The sequence below is a fragment of the Lampetra fluviatilis genome, chromosome 7 (assembly GCF_964198595.1).
Source record: "Lampetra fluviatilis chromosome 7, kcLamFluv1.1, whole genome shotgun sequence".
Taxonomy (NCBI): domain Eukaryota; kingdom Metazoa; phylum Chordata; class Hyperoartia; order Petromyzontiformes; family Petromyzontidae; genus Lampetra; species Lampetra fluviatilis.
Window position 1 is genome coordinate 13,859,120 of NC_136281.1, and position 16,323 is coordinate 13,875,442.

General features: G+C 50.8%; 1 protein-coding gene across 1 annotated transcript in view; it reads right to left on the reverse strand.

Moving 5' to 3' along the window:
* The window catches only part of FBLN7 (fibulin 7), a 32,079-nt gene extending 19,257 nt beyond the window's left edge, over positions 1 to 12,822 (reverse strand). Inside the window, exon 1 of the mRNA XM_078858588.1 lies at positions 11,595 to 12,822. Within this exon, the coding sequence (XP_078714714.1) occupies positions 11,595 to 11,681 (87 nt within the window). The 5' untranslated portion in view covers positions 11,682 to 12,822. The remainder of the gene's footprint in view (positions 1 to 11,594) is intronic.
* Positions 12,823 to 16,323: the final 3,501 nt, after the last annotated feature.

Consider the following 16,323-nt stretch of genomic DNA (forward strand, 5'->3'; position numbering starts at 1 on the left):
CATATTGAGTAAACATATTCGTTAATAACACCGCTATAAAAGGAATAAAAACAACAGGTACAATATTCATATTAAAGTTGTTTTTGGAGGGGTTAGATCGCGTAAATATTTTTTAAGAGTCCCAATATATTTACGCGATCTGTATTCGAAGATGTACGCGTACTAACCCCCCCAAAGAACCCCTTGCTGTGGATAATATTGCTCGCGAAAGCCGACGTGTTAAACTAACAGATAGAGTTGTTGACGTTTGCGATCATGACCCGTCTTCATAGCGGGTATGACCGTTATTATCGACACTTTTTTTGTGGTCGATTGAGCGTGGCTGATAATTATTACGAAATGCTGGACATCCCCCACAATGCAGCGTCGTCCCCCAACCACGATTGACGTTCTAAAGAGAGTCCCAAAGCAGCTCCCACTCCTCCTACCCCCAGGCCTCGTGCGTGCACGACGCCCATCAACGGGGCTGTTTGCTGATTCTCTTTCTCTGAAGCGCTCGCTCGTCACCGTGGCGTGCGCGAGAACACCACAACTACGTGACTTTTCTTTTGTAGTGTGCGCGGTGCTTTCAGCGCCATAGCGCGTCGATTTGTAGCGTTTGTTTTCTTTTGTGTTGCTGGTGACTTTGTGTATTTCATATTGCAATCGCCTCCAGTGCTTTTGCTGCTGGCGGCAATAAAAGTTGTTTAAAAGTCAAAAGTCTCTCTCTCGTTGGGCTCTAAGCAACTTGTGCCGCTGCTGCTTCGGCTGTGACGGCAGTGACGTCTGTGGAGGCGAACGCTTGTGAATGGCAAAGTGACCGCGCTGGGACAGAGAGAGAGAGGGAGGCAGATTGATGAATGGAGGCAGTGTGCTTGGGGTAATTCCTCCCCTAGCCCCCCCCCCGCACACACACGTACACGTGCTCGCCGTGTCACGCAAATAACACTTCGCACACACAGACAAAGATCCCCCGTATAGCCGTGACAGACTGTTGGGGAAAGTGCTGTGAGCGAGTAGCACCTATGAAGGCCGGCGCGACACGACGAGGGGGTGAGTGGCCAGCACCACTCCAGGCCGCCTTTGTCTCCCCAGTGGCGATGTTTACACAGCGCACGAGGTACTCGTTTAGAGGTTGAGTTGACCTAGGGTAGACCCATGACCGGTTCAGATAGTCGTCACTGGTGTTGGCTGTGAGCGGGAATCGAACTCGGGTCAGCATGTTCGTAGCGCAACGCGCTTACCGCTACACTACCGTTTGACACATAGACACGTGTGCACACACACACACACAAGTGCCCGCTCTGTCAGGCTAATCACACAGCACACACCACACACATACGCACGTCACACACACACACGTGTGCACACACACACACATGCACACACACACATGCACACACACATGCACACACATACACACACACATACACACACGCACTAACACAGACGCACACGTGTACATACACACACACATGCACACACACACACATGCACACACATACACACACACATGCACTAACACATACGCGCACATACACACACACATGCACACACACATACACACACACTTGTACTAACACATACACACACATGCACACACATACACACACACACATGCACTAACACATACGCGCACATACACACACACACATGCACACACACATACACACACACTTGCACTAACACATACACACACACACACATGCACACACACACACACACATGCACTAACACATACGCGCACGTGTACATACACACACATCACAGAGCACTTTCGGCACGCATCACGCCGCCGCCAAAGCGCCAACTCCACTACCGCTACCACGTGAACTAGTCGCCTCACTCCATCTCCGCGGTGGGGAGGGGGGGGGTCCCCCTTCTGAACCGGACGCCTTTCCCTCCTTTTGCTGCCATTCCGTCGCCAGTCTCGTTCATCGCTAACCGTGGACATCGCCCGAGAAGACGAGTCTGCTGAAGAGATGAAGCAATTGAATGAGATCGTGGAGAGGTGCTAGGTGGATGATTTACATCGCAAGGATCGTAACAGATCTCGGGGCGACGCCTTCATCCCGATGTGTATTTATCATCGCTGATGATGACCTCTTTATTGAGCGCGATGTATGGATGTTGAATTTCTGTCGCACCGTACGTAGCCAACGAGGCTCATCGGAGGTGCGGGAGAAAGACAAGGAACTAAACACACCACGCAAGTTCCAAAGATGACACCGATGCTACTCGGTTGAGAACATTCATCCCATTGGGATTTCAAAATACATTTGTCTGGTGGTGTTTTTTTTTACTCTCTTCAGCAACGTCTTCCTCCACCGCTCGTGCAAAGTGCCCCAACGTTCCACCACGATGAGAGGTTTATTCCTCAGCATCAAGTAAACCATTCGCGAAGAGCGTTCTGTCCAGACAGCGGGGTCGTTTGACGCAACGTTGCCCGCATGGGCCCCGACTTCAAAGTGACGAGAACATCAACGCACGAGGCATTCACATCTCGGCTGGACGGTGGATGACACAAACACTCATCGCATTCTTCAATAAAACTTATAAGGCACCACGGGGTGACCAGCCCCTCCCCACCTAGCCCCACCCCCCACCCAGCCCCACCCTCCCCACCCAGCCCCTCCCAACCCTCCCCTCTCCACCCAGCCCCACCCCTCCCATTTTTGGATGCACGACGGACGGACGGACGGACGGGCACAATAATCCTCTGTGGGCTGGTGTAACCAGGAGGTTCCTACCAGTGTAATAATAATAATTATGAGAGCAAGTTTCGTGTGCATGTTCACCACGAGTACTGTGTGCGGTTAATGCAGTCGCGGTTCTAAGCAAAAAATGTTTCTATTCGGCGTTTGAACATCTCAACAACTGTTTTATTTCCATAAAGGGTAAAATCAAATTCTGATTTTTTCATACAATCAATCAATCTTCACCACGCTTCGAGCAAATGCGTGGTGGCGCCGCTTAGCGGACGCAGTTGGGAATTGCATATCTGCATTTCCCATAAATATGCTAAAATTCATCTTTGATATGCAAATTATTTTGTCAAGGCGCTCTTCCTCCTCCCTCCCAGCTTAAATAGACGCTCCAAGCCTGGGGTGTGTCATTCAGACTCTGTCTTCTCGACAGACCTGTTCTTCACCTGATGACGGCTGCTTGCGTTGTGGCCAAAACGTCGTGAGAATTATTTTATTATTTTTATTTTTATTTTTTTATTATTTCCATTCTACAACCGCAACAAACAAAAAACAAAAACATGAACAAGAAAACATCACGGTCACGAACGAGGCCGTCAGGATTGGCTGGAGCGGCGTTTCGGTATCAGTGGAAAGTGTTGAGAGGCAGCGAGAGGCGTAACATTCGTGGCATGGCTTCAGCAGCGACTCAACTGCATCGTTAAATCTTAACAACTGCGTTGTTAAATCTTGACTCAAAGCTTTCGTGACTGCAGGAATTCATATCGTTTGGGTCTTTCGGTAAAGTCACGCAGATAGGTTCAAAGAAAATAACAATAAAAAACGACGACGTTTCGATCGCAACACAAGCGGTGGTCATCGGGATGATGGTGTTGCGATCGAAACGTCGTAATTATTTTTGTTATTTTCTTTGAACCTATCTCGGTGACTTTACCGAAAGACCCAAACAATATGCATTGTTAAAGCTTGGTAGCAGCAGCAGCAGGAGGAGGCTAATTAGGGAATTCTAGGTAACGTCAACTAACGCTAGCCGCGGCCGTGGGTTCACCGACTCCAACGCACAGCGCGCTAACCACTCTACCACCGCTCCACCACAATGCAATATTCATTGATGCCTCTACTCGGGAAGGCGTCGCTGAGTCGTAAGAAGTATTCGGGAGGGTCCTGCGGGAGTACGATTGGCCAATTCCATGAATGCGTGTGATTGGGTGCGGTAGCAGACCGGAGAAACCCCCACTACACGAGTATGTACGTTGAACTTCTTTCGCACCGTACGTAGCCGACCGGAGGTGCTGGTGGTGAAGGACAACAAACGAAGCACACACAAAATCCAGTTTTAAATAAATGAATGTTCAATCGGTGGGCGAGCGATGTGGCTGTGTGGTCTCACGCGTGAAGACGGCGAGATTCGATGATTTCGTGCGGAAATCATCGATGATTTTGTGTGGAAATCATCGAATCCAAGCACACTGCCGTCACACCCCCACCCCCCTCCCCCTCCTTAGCTTGCTCATCTGGTGCGGTGCATCCTCGTTTGTGAAAAACATGAAAACGAGTGTGGGGTTATTTTTGTTGTTGTTTGGTTTAGGCAAACTTTTGGGGCTTCAAAAACCCAAGAAGGGCCGACGTGCAGCTCACATTTTGCACCCTTTTAAGCGTTTCCGCTGCTGCTGTTGTTGTTGTGGAATCACGAAGGGAATGACAGAGACACTCTGAGCGCGCTTGAGCAATGACGCTGTCGACACGCAGCATACGCGGTCGTAATGAGCCGTCACATTCGTCAAAAACAAACACAAAAAAGAAGAACGATACGCATCGCGTGCTTAATCCGCTGCTGAATGAAAGCATCTCTCCCCGTACACCCCGTGGGTCATGCGAGTTGTTTGGCAATACTTCACCGCGCCGGTCCAGTGTGGGTTGGTGGGGAGAGAGAGGGGGAGGGATTAGGCACGGGTCTGGTATCATTCGCCACTGATATTAGCCGTGACCTGGAATGGAACTCAAGGTTTCGGGGTTCGACACATTTGTCCCACCATTGCACCCCAACGATAGCATGCACGCAACCAGGAAATCGTCCAAGAGTCCTTAGGATTCCTATTGAGGAGGGTCCTGCCTTGGAACGTTTGGCCAATTCCATTGACGAAGGGCTGCTGCTTCGTTTGGCAGAGACGCGGAGTGCCCCGAGGAATGGCACCGCACGCGCGAGGAGATAACACTCAAAGCTCCGCACAGATGTATTCAATACACTACTGCACCGCCATCTTCCGGCCAATTCGCAAGTCCGGCACTGGCTTTGAGAGTTTTACAAATCACACCAAACGCTCGCCTCCAAAGCTGCGAATAACTAAATCCGCGTGCTTGTTAAAACGTAACATAGACGTTCATTTCAACAACCAAATTCCATAATCGGATGATCACACTTCACCAAACCGCACTGACCAGCGTGGTGAAGTATGGTAAAAACAATACTACGGCCGTTGTGCTTTGGGTCGTAAACACAAGACAATGATGATGATGTCCGGCATGATGTCACCACATGTTGCTGCACGCGCTGGGAGCTTATTCCATGACCCGGAGAGCTACGGTGAAACATCCCCAGGGGAGCCCTTCATCCAGCAGCGGATAGACACCAAACAAAGCAATTGTCCCCCAAGAGTTGCGCAACACGCCCTCGCCATGGTGACGACGGTACATGCGCGGCCCTACATCAGCAGCAGCAGCAGCACCACCGCCGTCACCATCACCACCACCATCATCACCCCCATTTCCCTGTTCTCACTTGCTCCGGACAGCCCCGGCCCCCTACCCTCCCCCGCTCCCTGTCACCTCCCCCTCCCCTCCCGCCACATTGGCACCACGCATTGCTCTGGAAAACAAACACACGAGGCGCGCGCACATATAGACGCGACACGCACATTCACCGTGTCACCAGCGGGGGACTGACGGACACATGCTGGAGGCGGCTACTTACGCGCAAAATATTGTCCGTGACTCAACCTGCGCCCCAAATCCCGAAGGGATTCTCGCGGGAGGGAGACGCACGTGCTGACGTGAACAGAGCTCGTCGATTTGGGACGATCGATGGATTAAGTCGATTAATCGAGCCAACATTTGCAATCGACTACTTTTTTCTGGTCGATTACTCGAGCCTCCTTTAAAGACGATGGCCAGACCAGCCCAAATATCCATTCCTTCCTAAGGCTGTAACCCACCCCCCCGCCCCGACCTCCACACACACACAAGTCACGCCCAGCGTGCCGTGCCTGATGATGCCGATTACGGGAGTCGAGTCCCATCCATCAGCGCCTCCCGTCTGGCGGAAGGCGTGGGAACACAGACACGCTGCGAGAGACAGATAGCGGCTCCGCATTCTCCGATACAGAGGGATGGATGCCAGTCAATCGTTGTCATCTTCGTTCGGCGAGCTCGTGGTGACACCCTGATCGTCGAGGGCGCACTCGGACAGCGAGATTTGGACCTCGCAGATTTGCGATCAGCGGCCCATCGGCCTGAAACTCACCTACCCACCCGCTCACCAACTCACCCACCGCTCACTTACTCACCCACCCACTCACCTACTCGGCTGTTCATAGGCCTGAAACTCACCTACCCACCCGCTCACCAACTCACCCACCCACTCACCTACGCACCCACCCACTCACCTACTCAGCGGTCTATCGGTCTGGAACTCAGCTACCCACTCGCTCACCTACTCACCTACCCACTCACCTACTCGGCGGTTCATAGGCCTGGAACTCACCTACCCATCCGCTCACCTATTCACCCACCCACTCACTTACTCACCCACCCACTCACCTACTCAGCAGTCCATCGGCCTGTAACTCAGCTACCCACTCGCTCACCCACTCACCTACCCACTCACCTACTCGGCGGTCCATCGGCCTGCGCGATGTTCGAGATTCTTCACAGACATTGAACAAGTTAAGCAAAAAAATTACAAGACACGATTGCTTAACAGAGCTTGCAATGTATGAATACCGCACGCTCTTGTTAACCGAAGTTCTAATGGAACTTACTCGACGCCAGCTGCCGGGATTCCGAGTGGAGGTTTCTGTGATATCGGCTGCACGAGACGCGCACTGCTGCCACCCCTGTTACGATGCCAGAGCACCGAGCCGTGTCCACGTCCGTGGACGTGAGTTTGAATCCGGGTTTCATCTGCTCGTGGTTAAACCGGGCTCTGCTCACGACAGTATCAGATCAGCCCGATCGTCGCCGACCAATACCAACAACCGCCATTCGCCACTCAGTGACGGTGATGTCACCACGGCTCCTGTGCCAGGCCAAGTGCACTTTGAGGCCACGTGAAGTGTCGAAGACTCGCTAACTGGGGGTCGCGGGACAGGCCCAGCAGGTGCCATGGGTTAGCTGGCTGAGATGACCGGTAGATGCACCACCAGCTGTACCCCCTGCTGTGCCAACTTGCTGCATTTTAGCCACCCGGCGCTCCGCTCGTTGTTGTGAGCGTCGCTCCTCTGCCCTCCGTTGTTGCTGGAAGGCGACTGCCTCCAACTGCTCAGCAGTAGCAGCAGCGTCCTTCACGAGCCTCCTCCATAGAGGACGATCTTTAAACCCGCAAACATAAAAGCATCATGATGAATGTAGTTGGGGTTTTTTTCTCTCACTTGACTATTAAAAAAAAATTGTCGGATTGAATTGTGATGCACAATAATATTCAGAGATGCGAGGTGAACAGGAGATGACAAAGTTGATCAAATTGGGTTACTTGAGTCTATCTGTGCGGAGCTGTGGTTATTCCCTCATATTCCGCGGAACCTCTAAACGCGTGATGTTGATTCTAAATGTGGTGGGGAAAATTTGGAGGACCCGGAGAATAATCCACGCGACCACGGGAAGAACATGAAAACTCCAAATATATATACAGGGATCGTCAGGGTCGGGATCGAACCCACGACCTTTGTATACCAGGCGAGGCAGTAAGATGGATCACCGCACAAATGTTGTGAAACGCCCTTTGAAATTGAAAACACATTTTCTAAATTGACGACTCATTTCTTGATAACTTAGTTTTGTATTTCGTTTGTTGTCCGTCCCCCGGACCTCCAATTAGCACGGTTGGCTACGTACGGTGAGAAATACTTTCGACATACATGCATGTATATATTCGTAGTGGGTTTTCTCCGGTTTGCTACCACACCTGAAACACGCATTAATGGAATTGGCCAAAGACATTGCTGCGCGACCCTTCTCAAGAAATGTTAAGACTCAACGAAGCTTTCCCGAGTAAAGGCATCACCGTATATTGTGACTATTGCATTTTGTTGGAACGGTGATCAAGTGGCTAGCGCGCTATGCTATGGAGTCGACGAACCCAAATACGATTCCAGGCCACGGCTAACATCATTTGCAGAGTGTTATCAGACCCGGTCTTGTACTCCCCTCGCCCCACCCCACCCCTCCATGGAGATCGAGCCCAGACTGTCGGGCACATTGTGAGCCACTGCCAACTTCGGCAATTCAAGAGGTACAGCAGCAGTACGGTAGCAACAGCATAAATTCATTCGGCCTTACTGGAGGCTGTTGCGCGGACTTCAAACTTGGACATAGATCTTTGAGTTACAGTTCAATCAGCCACACGAAAGAAGCTTAGCTTCTCTCTCCTCTCCTCCGACGCGCACTGACCTGCCTGGTGAAGTATGGTCAAGAGAACCCACGTGACCAACATGGCGTGCGGAGGAATTAATTCATTGGCGGATTGAGAATGGTTGGATGATATTAATTGACTCCTACGGCGTCGTGGTTTAAAGGCAATTTAAGTAATCTCAGAAGTCGTTCTTGCGTTATCATGGGACCTTTTTTTGCCAGTATCAAAGAATGAAAAACAAGAATAGGTTTTACCCTTTCTGGCAATAAAACAGTTGTGTTAAGATGTTCAAACACCAAATCGAAACATTTTGCGACGAATAAAGTCTGCAACCTTCAGGCTGTCCCTGGTGTAGGCCAATCCCTTCAGAACACAATGCCATTTATTATCAGAGCGTGTTTTGTTTGCATGTTCACCACAAGTACTGTGTGTGTGGCTAATGATGTACTTGATTCTTTTCAAAAGATTTATATTTGGTGTTTGAACATTTTAACACCTCCTGTTGTACTGCCAGAAAGGGTAAAACAAAACAAAATATTATTTTTCGTTCTAGTTCTGTGATGCCATCTTCCGGGTCAGTTTTGTTTTTCCTGACACATGGCACGGCATCGCGAGCCGTGGATGATCCGAATGGAAACTCCGTTGTCTCGTGCCATGACAACGGACAGCGCAAATCGGAATGTAAATACACAAACACGAAAATCTGCAGGAAACACCCCACAGGGGAAAGCACGTACACACACAGAAGGGTATACATGTAAGCTGCTTCCATTTTTGCGTATTTACGCGACCTAACCCCAACAAACCTCTATTGTGGATATTGGTCGCGAAAGGCCACGTGTTTAAAACTTCCCATTTGCAATCGTCCTTAAGGCGGATGCCGCTGTCACACGCGACGCTCTACACGCGCGCAATGCTCACAACAGGCAGACCGCCTGGGTCCAAGTGACACGCTTTCAGTCGAACATTCCTCATCCGAGACGTCAGAAGCATTTGCAGAAACAGAATGTTCTCCATTCACACCCGAGGCTCGCTGTTCGCGGCGTGATGTCACGCCGCCAATGGATGTCCACGGTCAACTGTCGCGTCGAGCAGCGTGACGACGTCACCACGTGTCAGAGAACGGCCCGTGGAAGGTGACATCGGAGAACTACGTTTGAGGTCCCTTCCTCAATTGCCTCTCGCCTTCTCACGTGCCCTGCTATCGAGGCGTTGAAACTGAAGGTTTCCTAGCTCGCACTATTGTTAATATTATGACGGACCTTTCCTCGTATTTGACAGATTTGATCGATATCGAATTCTACGTCACGTGGAGTCGAACCAAATGCGTTTTAGTCCTCGGAGCTGCCATGTTAAATGTTCTAAATCCGTGTTCGCTATGACCGGTAATCGAACTCAAGATCTCCGTGGATTTTTCCAATGGGTGACAAGGCGAGGACTGCGTCCAGCGGTGGCTCGGTGAAGGGTTGTCACTCAACACGGCTGTCGCTACACCCGTGATGCCAAACACCACGTGGTCTCTCGCTGCAAAAATCGTCCGCTCTTCACTCAAAACCCCACGCCGCGTGCAGCATCACAATAGCCGCAGCACGTGGCTGCAGTAAACAGTCACAACGTCACGTGCGACAAAGACCCCCCCCCCCCCCCACAACGTATAACCTTTCAACACGCTGTTGGAGGAAAGTGCTGTTAGCGAGCACATATGAAGGCCGGCACGACACACGATGTGAGTCGATGGCCGGCACCACGCCCGACCCGCATTTATCTCCCCAAATGCTGACGATTACACACCGCACCAGGTACTCATTTGAGGCTGAGTCGACCTAGGGGAGACCCAAGACCGGCTCAGACATTCGTCAGCGACGTTGGCCGCGACAACCACCGCAAACACTCGCTGCGGCGGACAGCCGCTACGTGGCGGGCACACACACACACGCGAACGTACGTACACACGTGAACGTACACACGTGAACGTACACACGTGAACGTACGTACACACGTGAACGTACACACGCGAACGTACGACAACACGTGGCCGTGATTTTGAATCGGGGGCTCTCTGCGCCACGTGAGACATGCGCGTACACACACGGCTGCGTAGGATTTCACGGTTGTGTACTCTTAGGTTTTTTCGGTAAAGTCACGTAGGTAAAAAATTAAATTAAAATTAATTAAAACCTCTTTACTTGATACAGCAATAGTGCTGTGACGGTTCCACCTGAAGACGGAAGCTTGTGTTGCCTCCGAAACGTCGTGATTTTTTAATTTTACTTTCATTAATTTTAATTGTATTTTTTACCTACGTGACTTTACCGAAAAAAACCTAAGAGTATATATCCTTGCAGTCACGAAAGCTTCAAATCTAGATTTCACGGTTGTGCTTCATCGCCGCTCCACGCACGGCGGAAATTCTTCGGGAAGCGAATTGAGCATGCGGCTCCCGCTCAATTCAGTACGTGGATCGAAACGTCGGACAGCATGCCGATCTCAAACACGCGGTACAACCCGAAAACACATTCAGAGAGCAGCGCACGTGACACACAAAGGGTTCCAAAGAGAGAGAGAATGTTACGTGTGCGTGCGTGTGTCGTGGTATTGTAGTGGTTGAGTGGGGAGCGGTATAGGTGTAGCGGTTAGCGCTACGCTGCGCTACGAACCTGGCGACCCGAGTTCGATTCCAGCTCACGGCCAACACCAAGTGACAACTATCTGAACCGGTCCTGAGCCTCCCCTAGGTCGACTCAGCCTAAAATTAGTACTTGGTGCGATGCGTACACATCGCCACTAGGGAGACAAAGACGGCCGGGCGTGGTGTTGGCCATCCCCACCCCCCCCCCCCCCCTCGTGTGCCGTGCCGGAATTCATAGTTGGTCGCTAACAGCACTTGCCCCAACATTCCGTTAAAGGCTATACGGGGGATCTTTGTCTTTGTTTTTTCTATGATTAGCAGACTGCACTACGAACCCGGCCACCTCAGTTAGACTCCCGCTCACGTCAAATACTCAGTGACGAATATCTGAACCGATCCTGGGCATCCATTAGGTCAACTCAGCCTTAAATTATTACCTGGGGAGATAAAGGCGGCCGGGCGTAGTCTTGGCCACCAACCCCCTAGTGTGCCGTAACGACCCTCATAGGTGCTGCTACTCGCTAACAGCACTTGCCCCAACAGTCTGTGGTGGGTGGAGGTGGGGGGGTGGTGGATGTTTGTCTTTGTAACAAGCCCTGAACCCCTTGCACGCTGCTCGCGCCACCGCGCTCCATGCTGCACGCCCAGGACCCACCTGCACGGGCCTCGCCAGCATCCAGAAGAGGGCCAGCGCTGTCGCGCTCAGGAGCAGAGCACCGCTGGCTCGCGCCCGGTGCTGCATGCTCGCGAATCCTCCGTTTGCAGGTACACTCACTCACTCAGTTACACTCACTCACTCAGTTACACTCACTCACCCACTCACTCAGGTACACTCACTCAGGTACACTCACTCACTCACTCAGTTACACTCACTCACCCACTCACTCAGGTACACTCACTCAGGTACACTCACTCACTCACTCAGTTACACTCACTCACCCACTCACTCAGGTACACTCACTCACTCAGTTACACTCACTCACTCACTCACCCACTCACTCACCCACTCACTCAGGTACACTCACTCACTCAGTTACACTCACTCATCCACCCGTCCAACCAGGTACACTCACTCACCCACTCACCCAGGTGCCCACTCACCCACTCAGGTACACTCACTCACCCAGTTACACTCACCCACCCACCCACCCAGGTGCCCACTCTCCCACTCAGGTGCCCACTCACCCACTCAGGTACACTCACTCACCCAGTTACACTCACCCACTCACTCACCAACCCAGGTGCCCACTCACCCACTCAGGTACACCCACTCACCGACCCAGGCACCCACTCAGATAGTTGCCCACACACCCAGGTACAGACCCACTCACTTAACCCACTCACCGACTCAACTACCCACTCAGCCACCCACTCGCGAACCCACCCACTCACCCACCCAGCAACTCAGGTATCCACCCACCCACTTAACCCACTCACAGGCCCATGTACCCACCCACTTACCGACCCAAGAATCCACTCGGTCACTCACCCACCAGGTACCCACCAACTCACTTAATCCAGTTATCCACTCATCCACTCACCAACCCATATAACCACCGACTTACCAACCAAACTACCAACTCACTCACCAACCCAGGCACCCAACCCACTCACCAACCCAAGCACCGAGTCACCCACCACCAAGCTTACCCAGGCACCTACCCATGCACCAGCCAAGCCACACAACCAAAGGCTTTCCACGCTGCTCGTGCAACGAGTAGAGACGCAAATCAGTAGCAGCAGTAACCGCAACAGCAGCAGTAGCAGCAGCAGTAGCCTCACGCATGGGCCGCCCAGCAGTAGAAGGCGCGCACAGAGACTCCGCGCGGTGCCAGACCGCGCATTCCTGAGCCCGCGTGTTCACAATCCACTCCACGGTGCGCACAGCCACTTATACCGGGAGGGGGGGGGTGCAGAGGGGGAAGGGGGTAGGGGGGGGGGCTCCCCAAGGGGGCTGAGACGAGCTCAGAGACGAGATGACGGGGATGGGTGAGGAGGACCCCACCCTCGCTCCTCGTTCGCTTACGCACTCACTGCTGCCCCCCCCACGACTCCCAAGGTCTATTGCTCCCCGCCCCCTACGTGTCGTCCGCATCTCTCCCCTGCCAGCCTCTCCCCCCCCCCTCCTCATTCACCCCCGCGTCTTCATTCGCTCTCTGTTGCTCTCCGATGTGTGTTCTACTTCGATCCGACGTTTCGCTCCGCGTGCTCGGAGCCCTTTCAGGAATTATAATTCGGTTCTTCTGGGTTGTTTTGTTTTGTTTAACCCCTGGTTATAACCGCGTGTTGTTCGTGTTTATTCGTTGAATTCGATTCCCGAAGAAGGTCCTCAGCGAGTACAGCGAAACGTCGTCCGTCATCCTGAACACGCGGCACACGCGCGCTGGGCTCTGTTCACATGCACAGCTTCTTCTGTTCTTTCAATGCGCCGTTGGTTGAGAGCTCTGCCCGCACCGTACGGATCATGGGCTGGTTGTTTGACCATACTTCACCATGCTGGTCAGTGCGGGTTTGTGAAGGCAGAAAGCATAGACGTTGGTTTTGTACAACAACGGATTTGACTGCACTTTCTTCGGTTGATTAACGTAGCGCCTCGACAGCCCACACGCAACACATCAGAATATTGATTTTGCACTGGAGAAATCCGATGAGCTATAAAGCTTTTTCCCCCAACAGATGTCCGGTATGCATGCCGGCCAGGCAGTGCCCTGGCACCACCAAATGTCCCTCTGCCCCCCCCCGCCCCCCAGTTCACTCTCCCCTTTTGCAGTAAATCACCGTAATAGGGCACGCACACATTAGCTAAACTGTGTCCCCCATCCGAGAGGAGCTGGAGGCAGGCCTGCGATGCAATATGGATTACAATGTTATGTTCCTGCTTGATGCTCTTACACATGTCCTGTGTTATCTGAATAATTATAAGGCGCAATTTGTATTGCCTTGTCTTGTATGTCAAGAAAAAGTTGGGGGTGCGTCTTATCCAGTAGGTGTGTGTGTGACCAGAATCGTATAACTTTATTGACACCGGGAACAAGGTCTGGGATGAGTCTTACTTTCCGAAGCATCTTAAAACCCGGATAGGTAACCTATAAACATGTTTGTAGTTATAAAGACGTGTATGTGTGTACACGTGCATCCCTTGTGGCGTAGAGCATTATCAGTTTGAATCAGAGCTCTGGATCACGTGGGTTGTGTTTATTCATCATCAGGAGCGTTCCACGTGTAACGAATTAATTTGTATTTGAACGGAGATTGGTGAAATCAATAAATGAGCAGACAATACGTCGTGTTCGCATATCCGTCTTTTCACGTTAAAGATTTTTAAAAAATTCCTATACAACCCATCAGCCGGACGGCCTTCTGTGGGTGCATGATTTCAGCAGCATTGTTTCAAATGCTGGACCGGTTTCGACAGCGTCGCATCAGCAGTCCAGGCTTGCTTCAATCATTGCTGGCGAACTACCGATCTCACAGGTAATTTATATTCTCCACAAGTTGCGTGGGACTGACCTCTGCCCGTCTATGCGCACACACACGCACACAAGAATATCTTTGTATTATAATAACGTCTTGACGAATACCAGTCTGCCCCAAAATATTGTTTCCAACAAATCTCGGCAATAAATTATCATTGCTTTTTTTATTAAATTATAAATTATTTGTGTATACACACAAGAGATCTGCATAGCAACGTGCGCCTGGTCATGCTCACACATTAGCTTTAGTCATTGCGTAAATTATACTCGGCGTAATTGATGGGTGACGTGGGGCACAGACTGAACGTGCATGGTTGAAAAAAACCACATGTTTAAGAATGGTATTTATTAATAATCAGTTTTGAGCGAGCAGCTGTTTTAAAATAAAAAATAATAATAAAGTGGGCGTGGGCAGGACACGTCCCTACTGAGGGTATGATGATGATGACGACGACGCGAGGTCGAGACTAACAACGCAGTGGCGAAGGAGGGAAAAGACGACGACCTTGATGACCGCCGTGGAGATGGAGAAATGGAATTAGCTGTTGTGCAGGAGCGACGTGGATTGTTGTATTTATTGCATGACCGCCAGAGGGCGAAGGGCTGGGGAAACCTTCATCCGGCCGTGGACAATGGTTCATTATGATTTTAATTGATGCAGATAAGCGACGTGGCGGCTACAAGACACACGTGTCAAATTGCCATGCCGCCTGCTGCTAACTGCATGTGTATTCTCTCTCATATATCTGCTGCTACCTAGTGGATAGAGTTGTTGGACGGCTCGTGGAGGTGTATCGCACGGTGCTTTGAGCTCGGTTTTCAAGTTCAAGTTTCAAGTTCATTTATTAGGTATAGCCCTGTGAGCCATTCGGCTCTTGAATCGGGTGCAACCGCAACAAACAAAAACATGAACAAAAACATCTTAAAGTGAATATGTGACTGAGTGCAAACAGAAAATCCAAGAAAAGACAGTAAAATATTGCAGAAAAAGCACCGTACACCAACGCTGCGTGCAAACATCCCAGTGGGATGCAAGTCAAACAACAACAACAACCACAAGACAACTTAGATTAAGGCCATCAGTCTAACTCTGTACTACAACAAACACACATGATGAACCCCAGTTCGACTCCGGGAAGCGGCTAGGATGAGTGGCGAGTGACACCTGAATGGGTCTCAGGCAACCATTTGCACCAACGAGCACTGGTGAAGTTTTGGCGAAGCCAGCTCCGTGGCAGACACGATATTTAATCCAGCAAATTAATCGACAAGAGCTGTGCATAACATGATCACACATTAAACGAACGGGTACTGTATAGTCCTTGACCTTTCTGGGTAACCCAAGACTATAGAAAATGTAACCTGCATTTATTTTTCCAGCTAAGAGGGAACTAAACCCGAGCGGTGCAATGAGATGCGCGCTTGCAATTGCCCTGAGAGTGCACGCGAAGTATAGAAAATATGCAGGTCATTGACATCACAAAGGGATTTTAATTACAATGTTTATAAACCAGGTGCTCGGGTAAACATGCAACGTTGGGCCATGTTTACTAGCGGAATCACCTTGTGCGCACTGAGACAGCTGCCACTGGGGGTGCCCTACACGTCGCGGTAAACCGCCCCGGTGCTCTTATGGGGGGGGGGGGGGGGCCCAAACACAGCCGTGATCATTGTTTTTTTACCCTTTTATCTGGCAACAAAACTGACACCTTTTTTTTACAAGGAGTCATGTTTGCATAGACCACAATACCTGCAGTCATAATGCAAACATGACTCCTTGTAAAAAAAGGTGTCAGTTCTGTTGCCAGATAAAAGGGTAAAAAAACTATTATCATATTTTGTTACTGGCAAATGAGGTTCCAATGGTGTATACGGCCGTGATCATCACTGACAACGTCGGTTCCGCGT